Source organism: Haliotis rufescens, unplaced genomic scaffold, assembly GCF_023055435.1.
Source record: "Haliotis rufescens isolate VD_foot unplaced genomic scaffold, xgHalRufe1.0.p SCAF_3, whole genome shotgun sequence".
Lineage (NCBI taxonomy): Eukaryota > Metazoa > Mollusca > Gastropoda > Lepetellida > Haliotidae > Haliotis > Haliotis rufescens.
The window spans coordinates 66142365-66162815 of record NW_025964001.1 but is presented as its reverse complement, the minus strand read 5'-3'; the positions used below and the strand labels follow the sequence as shown (position 1 = coordinate 66162815).

Here is a 20451-nt window from a genome sequence, read left to right as displayed (position 1 = left end):
ACTGGTCACGTGGTCATCCTCTAAATCAAGAGAAATTCGCCCTCGTCATAACAAGGTAGAAAGCCACGAACCCACACGGGAACAGTTTGCTGGGCCGTATTTGAAGAATCGTGGCAACATTTCCCGCCGCCCTCCTCTCCATCAGACTGTACTATTAAGTATATACCCGACCGGACCGCGCTCTTTTATCTTCAGCAGTGAGAGAAAGGCGATCTCACTTATTAGTGCGGGGTTTGAAACTCGAAACAACATGAGACCTCCTCGGGCACGTTGAACAATTCCATTGGAGCGGGGAAACATCAAAGGCGCCGCTCTTAAGAAACTTCAAACGAAAAACGCCGACCGGCGTACTACAGTACGGCGAAACGGTCGGAACGGACGGATCAGAGACGAATTTTGGTCGAATCTACGCGATGACCACTCCGCCGCAGTGGTGTTGTTGGAGACGTGACGGACAACGAAGCAGTGGCCTGTAAGCTGATTCACGATGACTGATCGACGGATATTTTCGTAAATTTGACACTTGTCCACCAAAAGTCGATGATTGAGAAGAAAAAGCGAGTTCGTATTTGTAAAGTCGTCTTGCTGCTCGCCAACACTGCCCTCATGATCGCGTTTGTAGCACTTGTGTTTTATTTCACGTGGACGTTCACTGTACCAAGTCACGTGACTGAAATCGATGGTTCTGACGTCACAGCTGGTGATCAAAATGGGAACATCACACGCGGGGTAAGAATCGATTGATTTATTCACTACATGTATCTATCCCGACACAGTGAAACTGCCCCCCTTAACAATCACTGTGTGTCATAATACCCAGTCAGCAGTCAACAATTAGCGAATGATATACATCACTACATAATAACAGTACATATCCAAGTAATGGGTCCAAATACTAATACCCTCAGCCCGGAACGTGCATTATTAATAATATAAGGCCACGAGTTTGATGACAGTCGTCATCAACATTCAATAAAAACATCATCATTCGATAATGAAATGTACAGCAATGTAGAGTTTATCCAAGCCAGTGTTTGGCTGTGGTCTGTCTATGGTACAGTGATGAAGAATGTAATATTTGAGTCACTATGAGTCTCATGTGATCCGTGTATGGCATAAAACATTTGGACTCATTTCTGCAAAACCTATTTTCAGACGCATAACTGTTAATGTAATGATTGCAGTTTTAGATATAATTAGTTGAAAGTAGACATGTATGCTGAATGGTTTAGACATATTTTTATTACATTGCGAACAAACAAGTGAAATATAAGATATTTCTAAACAGTCCGCACTCGGCGTTTTTTTAGTTGACATCAAGCGTCGTTCTTTATGGCGCCACAGCAGAATTGTATCCTAGCACCTTAATGTCCCCTTCCCCCTGGTCGGTCACGTACATTAATGGTTGTTTTTGTTTATTTGGTTGGATTTTATATCACAATTATTATAATTACATCATAATTTTTATATTATTATTCATCGGAACAATAAATTTATCGGGATTTCCTAATCTACGATGGAAGATCATGTGAATGTCGTGTGTCCAAACTATAGTCACCTAGTCTGAGTGTTCAATCAATTCATCAGTTAGTATTCTTTATACCGAGGAGGTCAGAGAATACATTATATCAACTAGTGGTATTCAGTGGTCTGGCGTTTGAATATTGATACAAAGACAATGTGAATGAGTTCGTCAAATCAATGCGCTGAGTGTGCAGAGTAAGACATCAAAGCAAATCCTGAAGCGTATTTCAGTATATATAACTGAGACAAATGACACTATTAATCATTAACTATTTGCAGTTTGTTTACACGCGCGGAAAACGAATGCACACACGCACGCACACACACACACGCACGCACACATACACCGAAGACGCACACACGCACTCACTTTTACACGCACACAAACACCGAAGACGCACACGCATAAGCGCACACACACACGCACTCACTTTTACACCCTAATAAACACCGAAGACGCACACGCATAAGCACACACACACGGGCACTCACATTTACACGCATACAAACACCGAAGACGCACACGCATAAGCACACACACGCACACGCACTCACTTTAACACGCACACAAACACCGAAGACACACACGCATAAGCACACACATACACGCACACGCACACGCACACACACTAGCTCCTACGCACATAAACACCGATGACGCACACGCATAAGCACACACAGAATCACACACAACGACTCCCATCTATACTTTAAAGAGGTTTTCAGTGGAATATGTCTTTGATTCAAGATAACTCATCAATCGGTGATTGGCCCAAACAACACAGGTGAAAATAAACACATTTTGTCTGCGAGTAAACACCGGTAACCTTTTGACACGCCGACACTTTGAGAGTGTTGCTTTTGATCTCGCTGAAATCGACACGGTTACATTTCGTGTATATTAACCGGCTCTATTGAGGAGCGAGCTATATATACACGCGTAGATTTGCTATATCTACGCTCAGATAGCGGTATCTTTATAGACGTTGGTGAATAGGTACATAAACACCGCTAGTAAACCAGATAAAGTTGGATGGAAGTTTTCAGTTTGGAGGAATTAAGACAGAAGTGTAGTGAGTGGTGGAATGAGGGAGGGTGTGGGTGGCTGTGTGAGTGAGTGGGTAATTACACGTTTGTCGTAAGAGGCGACTAACGGGATCAGGTGGTCAGGCTCGCTGTCTTGGTTCAACATGTATTCGTACCACAATTGCGTAGATCGGTGCTGGTGATGTCAATCACTGGATTGTCTGGCCCAGACTCGATTATTTACAGACCACCGTCCTACAGCTGGACTATTGCTGAGTGCGGCGTTAAACAAAAAACAGACAAACAAACATGCCTAGAATCATATCTAGGGCGAGTCTGGGATTCGAATTTACCATCATCTTACTCTGGTTCACTAAAGGGGCGCAACTCTGCCAGGTGAATTGCGGCGGTTTGTGTTGAGTGAGTGAGTGAGTGAGTATGGTTTTACGCCGCTGTTAGCAATATTCCAGCAATATCACGGCGGGGGATCCCAGAAATGGGCTTCACACATTGTACCCATGTCGGGAATCGAACCTGGGTCTTCGGCGTGACTAGCGAACGCTTTAACCATTAGGCTACCCGACCGCCCCGGTTTGTGTTGAAGATTGTTGATGAACAATATTATTATACGTCTTATTCAACATATTTTATGTTTAATGTTTTAATGGTTTTTATCCAAGTGGGGCTTTTATCCTAAGGGGGTCATGTCCGGTGGGCTTCTGACCTTTGGGACTTCTGTCCTACACCTTCAGGCGATTGGACCACGTAGATTCCTACAACATGGTCATGGGCTACATTAAAAACGTGATGTCAAAGCGTCCATACCACGTCAGTCAAACATTGCTAACAAGATCAATACGTTTTCAAAGATCCCCGTTTATTGCACACTTGCAAACAGGATGGGGCTGAATGACTGCACCTCTACTCCCACGGAACAGTCAGATGATAAAGGATGGTCCTCTATAGCTGACAGAAAGAGCCTTATGTTAATACGTACATATAGTAAAACACGTTTATAGCGAACACGCTTATAACGAAGTGACGGATATAACGATTTTTTTGGGTCTCGGCCATTTGCTGTATATATGCTTATCGCGAACTACGGTTATAACGAACTAAAATTAGTGGTCCCTTTGAGTTCGTTATAACCGTAGTTTACTGTATTTAGTTGAATCATGCGCGTGCGTGTGGCCTGTTTCATCGTTCCAGCCCACTGAGATACCATGCCGCAGTTTTAACATGGATACCTCACACAGACATAGTATACTGAACGGACAAGTCCCTGTTTTATCCCCGTAATGGCAAGCGCCAGGTAACGTAGACCACCATCATTTAACGACGCAGCCGGAGATCGAACCAACCCTCCGCAATCCCCCGAAAATCTAAGGAAAAGTATTTTCTGTCACTTTGATGCAATAATATATTTGTTCCATGGAAATTTTGAAACTGTAAACGGAGCAATTTTCTACTCGTAAACGCGTCAATCAAATAGTACATGACATGGTGTGGTTAAACATTAAGTGGTGAAGCTAAACATCAGGTGCTGAAGCTAAACATCAGGTGCTGAAGCTAAACATCAGGTGGTGACACGTTGAAGTTAAACATCAGGTGGTGAAACTAAACAGGTGATGAAGCTAAACATCAGGTGGTGTAGCTAAACATCAGGTGGTGTAGCTAAACATCAGGTGGGGTAGCTAAACATCAGGTGGTGTAGCTAAACATATGGTGGTGTAGCTAAACATCAGGTGGTGTAGCTAAACATCCGGTAGTGTAGCTCAACATCAGGTGGTGTAGCTAAAGATCAGGTGGAGAAGCTAAACTTCAGGTGGCGTAGCTAAACATCAGGTGCTGTAGCTGAACAGGTGTTTAAGCTAAACATCTGGTGGTGTAGCTAAACACCTGGCGGTGTAGCTAAACATCAGGTGGTGTAGTTAAACATCAGCTGGAGAAGCCAAACATCAGGTGGTTAAGCTAAACATCAGGTGGTGTAGCTAAACATCAGGTGCTTCAGCTAAACATCAGGTGGTGAAGCTAAACATCAGGTGGTGTAGCTAAACATCAGGTGGTGTAGCTAAACATCCGGTAGTGTAGCTTAACATCAGGTGGTGTAGCTAAAGATCAGGTGGAGAAGCTAAACTTCAGGTGGCGTAGCTAAACATCAGGTGCTGTAGCTGAACAGGTGTTTAAGCTAAACATCTGGTGGTGTAGCTAAACACCTGGCGGTGTAGCTAAACATCAGGTGGAGAAGCTAAACAACAGGTGCTTCAGCTAAACATCAGGTGGTGAAGCTAAACATCAGGTGCTTCAGCTAAACATCAGGTGGTGAAGCTAAACATCAGGTGGTGTAGCTAAACATCAGGTGGAGAAGCTAAACATCAGTTAGTGTAGCTAAACATCAGGTGGTGAAGCTAAACATCAGGTGGTGAAGCTAAACATCAGGTTGAGAAGCTATACATCAGGTGGAAAAGCTAAACATCAGGTGGAGAAGCTAAACATCAGGTGGAAAAGCTAAACATCAGGTGGAAAAGCTAAACATCAGGTGGAAAAGCTAAACATCAGGTTAAGAAGCTATACATCAGTTAGTGTAGCTAAACATCAGGTGGTGTAGGTAAACATCAGTTAGTGTAGCTAAACATCAGGTGATGTAGCTAAACATCAGTTAGTGTAGCTAAACATCAGGTGGAGAAGCTAAACATCAGGTGGTGTAGCTTAACATCAGGTGGAGAAGCTAAACATCAGGTGGTGTAGCTAAACATCAGGTTGAGAAGCTAAACATCAGTTAGTGTAGCTTAACATCAGGTGGTGTAGCTAAACATCAGGTGGAGAAGCTAAACATCAGGTGGAGAAGCTAAACATCAGGTGGTGTAGCTAAACATCAGTTAGTGTAGCTAAACATCAGGTGGTGTAGCTAAACATCAGGTGGAGAAGCTAAACATCAGGTGGTGTAGCTAAACATCAGGTGGAGAAGCTAAACATCAGGTGGAGAAGCTAAACATCAGGTTAAGAAGCTATACATCAGTTAGTGTAGCTAAACATCAGGTGGTGTAGGTAAACATCAGTTAGTGTAGCTTAACATCAGGTGGTGTAGCTAAACATCAGGTGGAGAAGCTAAACATCAGGTGGAGAAGCTAAACATCAGGTGGTGTAGCTAAACATCAGGTGGAGAAGCTAAACATCAGGTGGTGTAGCTAAACATCAGGTGGTGTAGCTAAACATCAGGTGGAGAAGCTAAACATCAGGTGGAGAAGCTAAACATCAGGTGGAGAAGCTAAACATCAGGTGGAAAAGCTAAACATCAGGTTAAGAAGCTATACATCAGTTAGTGTAGCTAAACATCAGGTGGTGTAGGTAAACATCAGTTAGTGTAGCTAAACATCAGGTGATGTAGCTAAACATCAGTTAGTGTAGCTAAACATCAGGTGGAGAAGCTAAACATCAGGTGGTGTAGCTTAACATCAGGTGGAGAAGCTAAACATCAGGTTGAGAAGCTAAACATCAGGTGGTGGAGCTAAACATCAGGTTGAGAAGCTAAACATCAGTTAGTGTAGCTAAACATCAGGTGGTGAAGCTAAACATCAGGTGGTGTAGCTAAACATCAGGTGGATAAGCTAAACATCAGGTGGTGTAGCTTCACATCAGGTGGTGTAGCTAAATATCAGGTGGAGAAGCTAAACATCAGGTTAAGAAGCTATACATCAGTAAGTGTAGCTAAACATCAGGTGATGTAGCTAAACATCAGTTAGTGTAGCTAAACATCAGGTGGTGAAGCTAAACATCAGGTGGTGTAGCTAAACATCAGGTGGAGAAGCTAAACATCAGGTGGTGTAGCTTAACATCAGGTGGTGTAGCTAAATATCAGGTGGAGAAGCTAAACATCAGGTTGAGAAGCTACACATCAGTTAGTGTAGCTAAACATCAGGTGATGTAGCTTAACATCAGGTGGTGTAGGTAAACATCTGGTGGTGTAGGTAAACATTAGGTGATGTAGCTTAACATCAGGTGATGTAGCTAAACATCAGGTGGTGTAGCTAAATATCAGATGGAGAAGCTAAACATCAGGTTGAGAAGCTAAACATCAGGTTGTGAAGCTAAACACCAAGTGGTGTAGCTAAACATCAGGTTGAGAAGCTAAACATCAGGTTGTGTAGCTAAACATCAGGTTGAGAAGCTAAACATCAGGTGTAGCTCGACATGAGGCGGCGTAGCTAGACATGAGGTGGTGTAGCTAAACAGGTGGTCTTCCCACCAGTCGCCCCTCCCACACGTCTTCAAATCGGTCCCCCTCCACCTTCCATGTGTTGTACGTCTTCCACGTACCCCGTGTCTCATCTCTCATCGGGGCGAGCTCATCAAACACTCTGATCTGACAACAAAGTAAAAATAATCCACATGAAAGAAGGATATCTCCTCGGCAATTACCGTGGCATATATACACTGCCCCCCGTGAACAGTCACGCTGCTTCATTGAGGCCGAGCATTTGATGTGTTGTCACATTTTAAACAATAAACGATAGATAGGTTCAAGCAGAACGAGTTTATGTTTAAACACTGGCTTCCTCTGAAAGAAAAGGAAGCGTATATACTTCTGTATTTGATGTAAGGTAAGGAGGCCGATAAAAATGCAATGCTGGAAGGAGCGAAACCATTCCTCACATACATCAACATGTTCATTGTTTCATAGAGTTGTCTTCCTTTACCGCCGTTATATATTCCCCACTGTCCTTATACCCTTTACCGCCGTTATATATTTCCCCACTGTCCTTATACCCTTTACCGCCGTTATATATTTCCCCACTGTCCTTATACTCTTTACCGCCGTTATATATTTCCCCACTGTCCTTATACCCTGTATTGCTGGTGTTATATATTTCCCCACTGTCCTTATACCCTTTACCGCCGTTATATATTTCCCCACTGTCCTTATACCCTTTACCGCCGTTATATATTTCCCCACTGTCCTTATACCCTTTACCGCCGTTATATAATTCCCAACTGTCGTTATACCCTTTATTGCTGGTGTTATATATTTCCCCACTGTCCTTATACCCTTTACCACCGTTATATATTTCCCCACTGTCCTTATAACCTTTATCTCTGATGCTATATCCTTTATCCCTGATACTATATCATTTATCCCTGATACTATAGCATTTATCCCTGATGCTATATACTTTATCCTGATGCTATATCCTTTATCCTGATGCTATATCCTTTATCCTGGGGCTAAATCCTTTATCCTGATGCTATGTCCTTTATCCCTGATGCTATATCCTTTATCCCTGATGCTATATACTTTATCCCTGGTGCTATATCCTTTATCCCTGATGCTATATCCTTTATCCCTGATGCTATATCCTTTATCCCTGATACTATATCATTTATCCCTGATACTATAGCATTTATCCCTGATGCTATATACTTTATCCTGATGCTATATCCTTTATCCTGATGCTATATCCTTTATCCTGGGGCTAAATCCTTTATCCTGATGCTATGTCCTTTATCCCTGATGCTATATCCTTTATTCCTGATGCTATATACTTTATCCCTGGTGCTATATCCTTTATCCCTGATGCTATATCCTTTATCCTGAAGCGATATCCTTTATCCCTGAGGCTATATCCTAAATCTCTGACAGTACAGAACTTCTTACCATCTATTCTTGTTTGTTGTTTAACATCACAATCATCAATATTCCAGCCACATGGCCAAATAATTGAGTCAGGACCAGACAATCCAGTGATCTCTGATGTTATATTTTTCACGTCTGATGTTATATTCTTCACCTCAGGTGTTATTTATCCTTCACCTTTGTTATAACATTTACCTATAGTCATAAATCCTTTACCTCTGGTGTTATATCCCTTTCCTCTGGTGTTATATAGTTTACCTCTGATGTTATATCCTTTACGTCTGACGTCAAATCCTTTATACCTGACAGAACAAAGGTGGTTTCGTACTATGTCTTCTTCCTACTTTGTTGTTTTACGCCGCACTGAGCAATATTTCAGCTACATCATGACTTCCTGGACCAGACAAACCAGTGATGCTATGAACAACGTCCGACGTCATTGTGGAAACAACGCGCCACGTTATGTGGTGGTTATGTAACATGTTGTGACTTTCCTGATTGATCGCTTTCCAGGAAACGCACCAAGTTACGCTATAGCCTTGAACTCGTTTCTCGGAACTCGACGTCTGCCATATTGGAGACGTTTAAGAAAGTTGCGTAAATCATTTTCAAACCAAGTCTTTAATATAAGCAGTTGCTTTATCACATTCAGTGCATTATTTCAATAACAAAGTACCTTGAGGTCTTTGAGATAATGTGTTGTCGATTTCAGACAAAATGTGTGCGTTATCAGTCTCCCTGTGATCACGCGATAAGCTACGGGATCAAAAGAGAATTTTCTAGAGGTATTCTCTGTTTTGAACTGACCGGCTTATCGGCCTTGCTGGAAACGCATTAGCGCCTCTTGAAGTTCCAAATGCAGGGTCGCACAAAGACGGGGTTGCACTTCTTGACCCCGTCTGGGCCTAATGTGGGGTCCAATCAGTTGTAAACAATTTGGTATGTCTTGAAAACAAATGTCGGCAGGGCTGATCTGATAACTGTGTCTGTAGGCAAAAAAGCGTTATTGGCTAACATACGCAATTCGACTTATTTATCATGTGAAACAAATCTCCATGCTCTTTGGTTGTGATTGAAGGAGTATGTGTGGTATGCGGTGTATGGAAGCTCGTGTTTAGGTGCGCTGACGTACATAATGTCATAACGTCATTGATACGGCAACGTCGGAATGGTGCGCAGGTCTGGCACAGACAGAACCGTTTACTCACGTTCAAATACAGGCATTTCTAGATGTAAATGAAATATTTCTCTATTTTCAATTCCGATTAACCCCATATCGTCACTTTGAACAGCATGGAAGTCATGTGATTTATATTTTGGAGACAATCCCTTTAAGTGGCTCAAGTTAACGACAAGCGTTTGTCCGTTTCTTCAACGACCCTTCCTAAAGCACTTGCCCATTTCTTTCATCTTTCACGGCCTTCCCACGTACTTGTCCGTTTGTCATGACCCGCCTAGTCCTGCACCATGACCGTGGAATATATTTATTTTATGACAAAAAAATAATCTAGAAACGCATACAAAAGCAAATGAAATCAGTATAGGGAAATTGTTTTTTTTATATTTTTAGAGTCAAGAAGGATATTGTTAATATAAGATTTCAGAGACTAAATGTCAGTCTATGACCCGCCGTAAGGCCATTACTTTCACGACCATCAGAATGCTTGTCCATCTCTGTCATGACACTTCCCAAGCCTTTCTCATTTTCCTTCATGACATGCCCCATCGATGCATAAGTGTCATAATATCTGGCGCTCGGCATTAAGGGGCTAAAACAAGGACTGGTCGGCTCGGAGTCAGTATACTGTGTCTGAGTGGGGTATTCATGTTAAACTGCGACATGGTATCTCAGTGAGCTAGCACTATAAATCGGCATCAGTCCGGACTAGTACAAGCAGCCACACAAACACACACACGTACATGCACGTCGCTATATAAGTGCAATAATCTTGGACGCGACGTTAAACCCCATTTCACCTCACCTCACCTCATAATATACTCAAAGTCAATAATAATATCCAGACATTTCACGTGTAAAGAGCAAAAACACAGGTCACCTGGGTATGTAGTCAACAATTTAAAATAAAAACGGATGGTGTGTGTTGAAAATAGACAAATACCAAATTTAATTCCATTTGGAAAATAAATTCTAGAGTTATGACCCAATCTCATTAAAATCAGATCTTAGTTCTTTGTTTAGCGGCAGCGAGATCTTAGATCTGATTTTAATGAGATTGACCATAAATAACTTTTTCAATATGGCTGACGAGGCGGCCATATTGAAAATCGAACCTCTTGAACAAAACGGGGGGTCATTATTGGTGGGAAGAAGTAGGAGAAGTTTCAGCCTCATTGGCCCAGTGGTTTCTTATGTAAAACAAACGGGCCACGCATGAAGCTCACCAGGCTTGACAGGTGCGCTAAAAAATGCTTTGGATATTTTGAATTTGACGTTTTACATTGTGACGTCAATCCCCTCCACCTGAACGTGTCACGTGACCCATGCCTCCTCTTCACCTCATTCTATTCCTTATTTATTTCAGGCCCAGGCGGCCCAAACACAAGAAGAAGATACTGTACAACAGCTGAAGGATAAGGCCCAAGCGGCCCAAACCCAGGCAAAACATACTGTACACATACAGGGTGATACGGACACTGTCGATGAGAAGGGCGCAATTGAAGTTCATAACAACATTGCAAAACATACAAACAAAAGACGTCCGAATAAAATACGGAATCGGAATGACATTAAAGGCCCCAACAGGAGAAGGTCAAGAAAGGGTGCAACTAGAAGGGCCGCCAACAATACTGAAACAGTATGGACAAAATCAAGTAATAAGGACAATTTTATTTCCAAGAAAAAACGGAAAAATGTATTTGGGCTTCGCAAAAGGAAAATTAAGACAGTTCATGAAAAGGATGCTGAGATTGAGACCATATCAATAAATAATAGCGGTGCAGATGTTCTGAATGAAGGGAATAAGTTTCGACTTGGTTTTAGTTACCATGGAAACAGAGGATTATCCAAAAAGGGTTAGTACAGAGTTCGACATTCTTTAATCCCTTTCACACTGAAATAACAGGATTACATACAGTTCCGTGTTATCGCCTGTGTGTTTTATCGTACAGTGAATGATAGACTTACGAACGGTAACCTCACCGAAGGCGGTTTGCCGGACTAGCGGGATTTCATGTGTGTGTGGGTTTGGAGAAAATCGTAAACATTATCACAGATCTTAGCGTTTTTATCTGTAGATGATCGCTGTGACATTATTCCGCTAGCTGGATCAGCTAAGTCATGGGTTCGAATCCTACATTCGAAAGAGGGAGACAGAGAGAGAGAGGGGGCGAGAGAGAGCTCTTTATGTGACGTGACCCGTAATGAGATCAGATTGTTTAGCGTTAGCGAGAACTAAGAACTGATTTTTACTCACTGATTTTTACTCACTCACTCACTCCTGACAATATGTTACAGGCAGCCGTTCGCCCTGGAGCACGTGGGACTCGTGCAGCACGGACTGTGGGTTGGGGCAGCAGGAACGGGTGCGCAGCTGCGGCGACAACTGTCAGGAGATCGAATCTAAGCCGTGTCTCACACAGCCATGTGAGGGTAAGATATCTGCTGGTATAAACCCCGGAGGGGTAATCGTTCTCTGTAACCCACTCAGCCCAGGGAATAAACAGAACGGGGGGGGGGGGGGGGGGGGGGGGGTGTACATATGCAAGGCTGCTTTGGCCCTGTTGTCACGTCTTAGTGCAACGATGTTCGTAAATTCATTAATTACGACCGTGGGGCTCATTTGGTGTCGTCCGGGGTTCGATCCCCGGCCGCGTCATACCATAAGACGTTAAAAGATGGTACTTGTTGTTACCCTGTCTGGCGCTCGGCATTACGGGCTAAAACAAGGACTGGTCGGTATTCATGTTAAACTGCGGCATGGTATATCAGTGAGCTAGCACTATAAATCGGCATCAGTCCGGACTAGTACAAGCAGCCACACAAACACACACACGTACATGCACGTCGCTATATAAGTGCAATAATCTTGGACGTGACGTTAAACCCCATTTCACCTCACCTCACCATTTGGTGTCTGGTGTCTGCCACTTGTTACATAGCTGTATGGAAGTTGAACAGAACAGACGGCGGTTTTCTTTAACTATGGATCTGCATGTGGAGTAAAATATAATTTTGATATACTTTCTGTGTTCCTCAGTGCAAATCTGTTGAGTGATGTCGGTACTACAAAACTTAGATCCATATGGAAAGGGGTGTATATCTCGGGTTTGTCATTGAAAAGCTTCCTGGAGCACGTTTATTTATTTATTTATTTATTTATTTATTTATAAAATACTTTCAATAGACCTCTGAAATAAATATGCTTTATATTTTATATTATCTGTTCCAACATATTCTTATGAAAGCATACCAAAAACAGAATCTTTATGGTCAAACTACAACACGCAAGTCTTTTACGCTACCAAATTCAGTTTGGAAGAGCAATCCATGCTTGCCGTAAAAAGCGACTATGCTTGTCGTTAAAGGCGACTAATGGGATCGGGTGGTCATGCTCGCTGACTTGGTTGATGCATGTCATCGATCCCAATTGCGTGGATCGATGTTCATGATGTCAATCACTGGATTGTCTGGTCCAGACTCGATTATTTTACAGACCGCCGTCATATAGCTGGAATATTGCTTAGTGCGGCGTTAAACAACAAACAAACAAACAATATAAAAGCATACCCAAAACAGATTCGTTATGTCAAACTACGACACGCAAGTCTGTTACGCTACCAAATTCAGTTCCAAAGGCTATCAAGGATGGTCCTCCCTTCCCTAAAACATGGCGACCCCTAACTTGGAGCAAGCTGTCGGAACACTATATGGTATTAATATCGCTGTTTATCGGCAGGCGCGGAGATGACTGACAAGTGGGCCTACTTCGAGATGTTTGACCTCACAGAGACGGAGGTCACGTCAGGTAAGATGAAGAAGGGGACCCAATCGGTCAACCAGCCATCAGTCTTGTGACGACAGAACTGACAGGACATGCTTTGTTACATATGGAGGAGAAACAGGGTCCCAGGCTCATCTCAATGTATACTACGCGAAACGCAAAATAGGTTTTAAAAAACACCCGATTTGTTTCATATGGCGGGGCGGTCGGGTAGCCAAGTGGTTAAAGCGTTCGCTAGTCACGCCGAAGACCCGGGTTCGATTCCCGATATGGGTACAATTTGTGAAGCCCATTTCTGGTGCCCCCCGCCGTGATATTGCTGGAATATTGCTAAAAGCGGCGTAAAACCATACTCACTCACTTTCATTTGGCTCTCAGTTAATCTGTCATAGCATGAGTGATTAACTATAGCCATATTAAATGATCGGGCGGTCTTTGAAGCCATGGCGGGCGAGTGGCAGGTTCTACATTACTGATGTATAGATCACTGAGGGAGAACGTTGGTGGTCCAGTAGACGTGTGCAAAGCGATATGTTGCTCAGAGTTATCTCCCTTCGCCATGGTTGATTCCGCATTTCAGATTAACGTCAGGGTTGATTGACTAGCCCAGTTGTTAAAGGACTTGCTCGTCACCCTGAAGACCCGTGTTCGATTCCGCAACGTTGGTGCTTCAATTGATGTCCTTCGCCATGATATGTTTGGGATATGCCTAATGCCCACTAATTCCTCTTCTCGCCGTAATAGGGGGCACGGGTGGCCCAGTCGTCTAAGGTGCTGCGATTCGCAGTGCAGAGTTGCGTCCCTTGAGCACGCCAGAAACCTATGATTGTGGGTTCGAATCCCGGTTCGCCCCGATTATGTTTCTAGGTTTGTCAGCACCATACCCGTGCTCGTGGGTTTCACCGAAGTGGTAAACGTCTGAGACCTGCATCACTTCGGGCTTTCCTCCCACATTAAGCTGACACGCCGTGATGTAACTGGAATACTGTTAAAAGCGGCGTTAAGTCCAACTCACTCACTCACTCTCGCCGTAATAGGTCGCCAGCAAGGGAGAATCCAGTATTTTTATTAGGGAGGGGTCCAAAATATCAAAATACTCTCTCAGATAATTTTACTGCCTACAACATACATACTATAAAACTCTCTGGATCCCCTATGCCATGTCCGTCTGAAATGTTGATTGGTTGTTTTAAATAAGACACCCAGACTCGATTTTCTATATAGGAATTGAGGTTGGATACAGCTGGGATATGGCTGCCTATGACGTAAAACAACATTCCATCACTCACTTTCCTTGACGTACCTCCTGTATGCGTGTCGTTTCATTTGTTCAGAGTCTGGCGATGCCTGCGAACGATGGATGAAATGCAGCAACAAGTCCATACAACACTATCTGGCTAACATCGCCAAGCTGCCAAGCTGCCCCTGTTTCTACCCCCTCAGCATCGCCATAGACGACAACATCTTCGACAGCGACCAACAGAAGAACTTCGCGTGGAAGGACGCTAGCGGGCCTGTTGAAAGGAACGAGGTATACAAACCCGGGGCAAAGTTCTGTATTCGATCAACACTTCCGGCTCATTCCGTTACCCTGGCGGCACAACACTGTTGCTATGACGGCCAACTGAGACTGATAACACGTGGCAGAGATGCGGGGACTCCAAATCTCGTCAGTCCTCAGTTATCGCGTGAACTACATAAAAAAGTTGATCTCCTTCCCTGGATCTTGTGCAAAGGTGATTGGACAAGGTAAGATCGCTTAGTAGAAATTGTACACCATTTGTCTACCTTGTCTCAGAGCTCCAGATAAGCTGCGTATCTGCGTAAAATACGCATCAGAAATGCAGGAATACGCAGTAAAATAAAATTCAAGCGTATCAAATACGCAACGAACATTACAGATACGATAACAAAAATAAAACTTATGCGTATCATCAAATTATTGTGAAGTAACCCTACGTATTCGATTAGCAAATCAGCAACTTATTTTGAAATAACGGGCATTCCGTCAACCTTGCCAAACGCCACGATGACAGTTACATCATGAACATTTGCCATCACACTTTCTTTTGGAAGTATCGTGGTATTTTTGAGTCCTGTAAAGCTCCACTTTGGACGGTACCATCCGGATTAACGAGGGTTGGCTATAGCTATAGGTGCGATGTCTGATATTATCTTCTGTTTCAGGTATAACAGGGTGGTGCAGCCCAACAACAACCGCCAGTGCATGGCGAACCCTTGTCTGGGGGAGATTCAGCGGCAAGTGGAACTGGCTAGATCCTACTGAGTCGCCATCTCTCATTTGTGTCCTCATCTTGTTGACAAAGACTGAACCCACCCCTGCGTCGGGCGTGGTCAGAGCACCAACCTCAGCGTCAAGAGCGGATTGTATTGTGGTGTTTGGGGAGGAAGTGACGTCATGGGCGCATAAGTGGGTGCCAGGTGGCACGGACGTTTGTGTAATGGCTCCCTGGATTTGACGTAGTGGTTCAATAACTAGACATTCAGTTGTGATAACATGGCTAGATGTTCTTTGTCATGACAATTTGCTTACGTCATGACACGTTAATTGGCTAGATGGAATATGTCATGACAAGTTGCTTTATGACTAGTCGGGTAGATGTGTATGCCTGTGTGTTTGTTGTTTTACGCCGCACTCAGCAATATCCCAGCTATATGACGGCGGTCTGTAAATATTCGAGTCTGGACCAGACAATCCAGTAATTGATATCATAAGCATCAGCATCGGTTCGGCTAGATGTAAATTGTCATGAATAGCTGGCGAGATTTATGTCATGACACTTTGGTTAAATAATAATATCATTATGTTATTATGTATGTCATGATGACATTGTGTTGGCTAGAAGGTTATATCATGACATTTTGGCTCGGTGTTAAATGTCATGACAAGATAATCCATGCCACGACAAGGTGGCTAGATGATCCATGCCATGAGAAGTTGGCTAGATAAGCCATGCCATGACAATTTGGCTAGAGAATCTATGCCATGACAACTTGGCTAGATAATTCATGCCATGACAACTTGGCTAGATGATCATGTTGGAAACAAAACGACAGCATGGGCTCAGTGAACCACGCCCCATCATGGCCTTGAACCCTGACACACGGAATCCTTGACATGACCAGGGTGGTCACACTGCAAACGCAGACGTTACAGCAGCTTTGTGAAGACGGGCCCTTGATGCCGGTACCATGACAGTGTGAAGGAAAGAGTCCGACTGAGATATCGCGAGTGTGGCCTGGGGTCATAGAATTCGACAGCGGCCATTCGCGGATCGGAAATGATGGTCATATTGCCGAGACCCTGAAGTTAAACAAAGCAATTGTTCTCAAAAGGGACAGCTGCGTTTTGACGATGAGAATCTCTCCACGCTGTTTGTTCATTTCCTCATCCAGCATCCTCATTTCCCATCCTCATCTGTCTACAATAGGTACAATATGTCGGTTGACTGACTGCCTCGTGTCAGGTCACGCTAGGGATCCTTGAGGAGGTGTGTCTGGTTGTGACAATGCATTCTCATCTCACGTTGTGGATTTGTTCAACGTACATCAGACACCGTACCTTGTTTACCTCAGAAGGGCTTTGTGTTAGCATAAAAGAATGAAAACTGTATAGACGCTGTGATTAAATCGTGACTATGTATCGCCTTTTTCTTATATCTGTTAAAATAACATTGTTAAAACGTCTTGAGGTATTCCAAAATAGCTGACATTATCTGGATGATTGTCACATGATGTTTGTTAGCCGGAGGTTGAATGGTAAATCTGTATATTTATTTTATTTTGAAGTTTACACGATATACGGCTTTTCCATTGGACGAGAGGTCGGTCACATGACCGCGAAATTGATGATCATAAATGTATGAACGACACAATTTGACGTCCTTACGTATTGCAAGAGACCGTGTTCTTGAAATGACGTAAACATTGGCGGACTACTAAAACATTCCTAGAGAACCCCTGGGAATTCCCCAGCACGAATATATACAGAAGCGTTCTTTCTGATCATTTAGACCGTTTAATCTTGAACTCGGCGTTTGAGTAAACATTGAGAAACGTCAGAGAGAAAAAATGCACATCCAAACTATCGTAGTATCGACTCGATTCGTGTCTAGGCTGACAGTGACAGTCTACAGCAATCTATGAGTTTACCTTAGTGTCTATTTGACACATCTTTAATCACCTTTCAATGATCGACCAGTTGATCAATGATGACTAAAACATGTAACCGCCACAGGTTCATTAACAACTTCTGAAATCTCTCCCGTCACGTTTATCGTGTCGGCCATTTTGACGTTTTGTACTTGATGTAAATGTATTACGACGCGCTGTCATTGTGACTGACTTACTGAGGTAGTTCTGAACAGACCCTTCTCATCTAATGGTGTTATCATTTGAACACATGTTTTGTGTCAGATGTTATGTCACCTCTCTTTTTGACGAACTATTTTCTTCCGCTATATGGCTGGTTGTTGTGTGGCTGTCAGTGTGAACATGACGTCACACGTACCAAATAAAATTAGGTATAAATCTAGGCCTTCTTCCTCTGAGGTGATAAAAAATCATTAGAATTATTAAAGGGCCAAACATTGTATGAACGTCGTCGCTAGCTCCAACGTTCATACAGTTTGGCCCTCACTCTATGAAGGTTCATATTCTAATGAACTCACACGAAGTGAAAGTCAATGTCGGCCGGAGGTTGAAACAGTGTATCTGTATGTTTGTCACGTGACGTTGTTTCGGCCGGAGGTTGAAATGGTGTGTCTGTATGATTGTCACGTGGCGTTTGTCGGACGGAGGTTGAAATGGTGTGTCTGTATGATTGTCACGTGGCGTTTGTCGACCGGGGGTTGAAATGGTGCATCTGTATGATTGTCACGTGATGGTTGATGGCCGGAGGTTGAAATGGTGTGTCTGTATGATTGTCACGTGGCGTTTGTCGGACGGAGGTTGAAATGGTGTGTCTGTATGATTGTCACGTGGCGTTTGTCGACCGGGGGTTGAAATGGTGCATCTGTATGATTGTCACGTGATGGTTGATGGGCGGAGGTTGAAATGGTGTGTCTGTATGATTGTCACGTGGCGTTTGTCGACCGGAGGTTGAAATGGTGTGTCTGTATGATTGTCACGTGGCGTGTGTCGACCGGGGGTTGAAATGGTGCATCTGTATGATTGTCACGTGATGGTTGATGACCGGAGGTTGAAATGGTGTGTCTGTATGATTGTCACGTGGCGTTTGTCGACCGGAGGTTGAAATGGTGTGTCTGTATGATTGTCACGTGGCGTTTGTCGACCGGGGGTTGAAATGGTGCATCTGTATGATTGTCACGTGATGGTTGATGACCGGAGGTTGAAATGGTGTGTCTGTATGATTGTCACGTGGCGTTTGTCGACCGGAGGTTGAAATGGTGTGTCTGTATGATTGTCACGTGGCGTTTGTCGACCGGGGGTTGAAATGGTGCATCTGTATGATTGTCACGTGATGGTTGATGACCGGAGGTTGAAATGGTGTGTCTGTATGATTGTCACGTGACGTTTGTCGACCGGAGGTTGAAATGGTGCATCTGTATGATTGCCACGTGGCGTGTGACGGCCGGGGGTTGAAATGGTGTATCTGTGTGATTGTCACGTGACGTTTATCGACCGGAGGTTGAAATGGTGCATCTGTGTGATTGTCACGTGACGTTTGTCGACCAGGGGATTGAAATGATATGGCATTGCACATGACGCTTTTGTTATCTTCATGTGTGGATTGCACACCTGGATATGACTGGATCAGTGTCTGTGCGCAAAGGACAGGCTGCTAAAGACCGGAAACTGTTCATCTAATCATCCCGTGTGTGTTAGTGAGAATGAGTGACGTAATTATACAGTGGTCTGTCGATCACTATAAACACTGTAAACGAGGAAGATATACCCACTTGATATTGTAAACGACCATGCATATAGCAGACGATATATGTAAACGACCAAATGGTATACCGACATATAACATATAAACGACCAAACGACAAATGTGTAATCACATGATACATGTAAACGACCAAGCTGTACCCTAATGATACATGTAAACGACCATGCTGTACCCACATGATACATGTAAACGACCAAGCTGTACCCACATGATACATGTAAACGACCAAGGTGTACCCTGATGATACATGTAAACGACCAAGCTGTACCCTGATGATACATGTAAACGACCATGGTGTACCCACATGATACATGTAAACGACCAAGGTGTACCCAAATGATACATGTGAACGACCAAGGTGTACCCACATGATACATGTAAACGGCCAAGGTGTACCCACAGGATACATGTAAACGACCAAGGTGTACCCGCATGATACATGTAAACGACCAAGGTGTACCCACATGATACATGTTAACGACCAAGGTGTACCCACATGATACATGTAAACGACCAAGGTGTACCCACATGATACATGTAAACGACCAAGTTGTGCCCACATGATACATGTAAACGACCAATGTGTATCCACATGATACATGTAAACGACCAAGGTGTACCCTCAGGATACGTGTAAACGACCACTGTGTATCCACATGATACATGTAAACGACTAGGGTGTACCCACATGGTACATGTAAACGACCAAGTTCTGCCCACATGATACATGTGAACGACCAGGGTGTACCCACATGATACATGTAAACGACCAGGGTGTACCCACATGGTACGTGTAAACGACCAAGTTATGCCCACATGATACATGTAAACGGCCAAGGTGTACCCACATGATACATGTAAACGACCAAGGTGTACCCACGTGATACATGTAAACGACCAATGTGTATCCACATGATACATGTAAACGACCAATGTGTATCCACATAGTACATGTAAACGACCAATGTGTACCCACATGATACATGTAAACGACCAATGTGTATCCACATGATACATGTAAACGACCAATGTGTATCCACGTGATACATGTAAACGACCAATGTGTATCCACGTGATACATGTAAACGACCAATGTGTATCCACGTGATACATGTAAACGACCAATATGTATCCACGTGATACATGTAAACGACTAGGGTGTACCCGCATTATACATGTAAACGACCAAGGTGTTAGTGTTAGTGTTAGTGTGAATGAGTGACGTAATCATACCGTGGTCTGTCGATCACTATAAACACTGTAAACGAGGAAGATATACCCACTTGATATTGTAAACGACCATGCATATAGCAGACGATAGATGTAAACGACCAAATGGTATACCGACATATAACATATAAACGACCAAACGA

General features: G+C 43.4%; 1 protein-coding gene across 1 annotated transcript; it reads left to right on the top strand.

The window, feature by feature from the left end:
• Window positions 1–184: 184 nt before the first annotated feature.
• On the top strand, window positions 185–16798 carry LOC124151481 (isthmin-1-like). Its single transcript, XM_046523969.2, has 6 exons — window positions 185–729; window positions 10726–11215; window positions 11658–11792; window positions 13099–13167; window positions 14478–14892; window positions 15331–16798. The coding sequence occupies exons 1-6, from the start codon at window positions 541–543 to the stop codon at window positions 15428–15430; spliced, it is 1398 nt and encodes a 465-aa protein (XP_046379925.2). The 5' UTR covers window positions 185–540; the 3' UTR covers window positions 15431–16798.
• The last annotated feature ends 3653 nt before the right edge of the window (window positions 16799–20451 follow it).

What these genes read in the sequence shown, in the direction of transcription:
- LOC124151481 (XM_046523969.2), top strand. Translation starts at nt 541, where the DNA reads ATGATTGAGAAGAAAAAGCGAGTTCGTATTTGTAAAGTCGTCTTGCTG. An exon ending in TCTCACACAGCCATGTGAGG is followed by an intron (nt 11,793 to 13,098) that starts GTAAGATATCTG and finishes GTTTATCGGCAG; the next exon opens with GCGCGGAGATGACTGACAAG. An exon ending in AGAGACGGAGGTCACGTCAG is followed by an intron (nt 13,168 to 14,477) that starts GTAAGATGAAGA and finishes TCATTTGTTCAG; the next exon opens with AGTCTGGCGATGCCTGCGAA.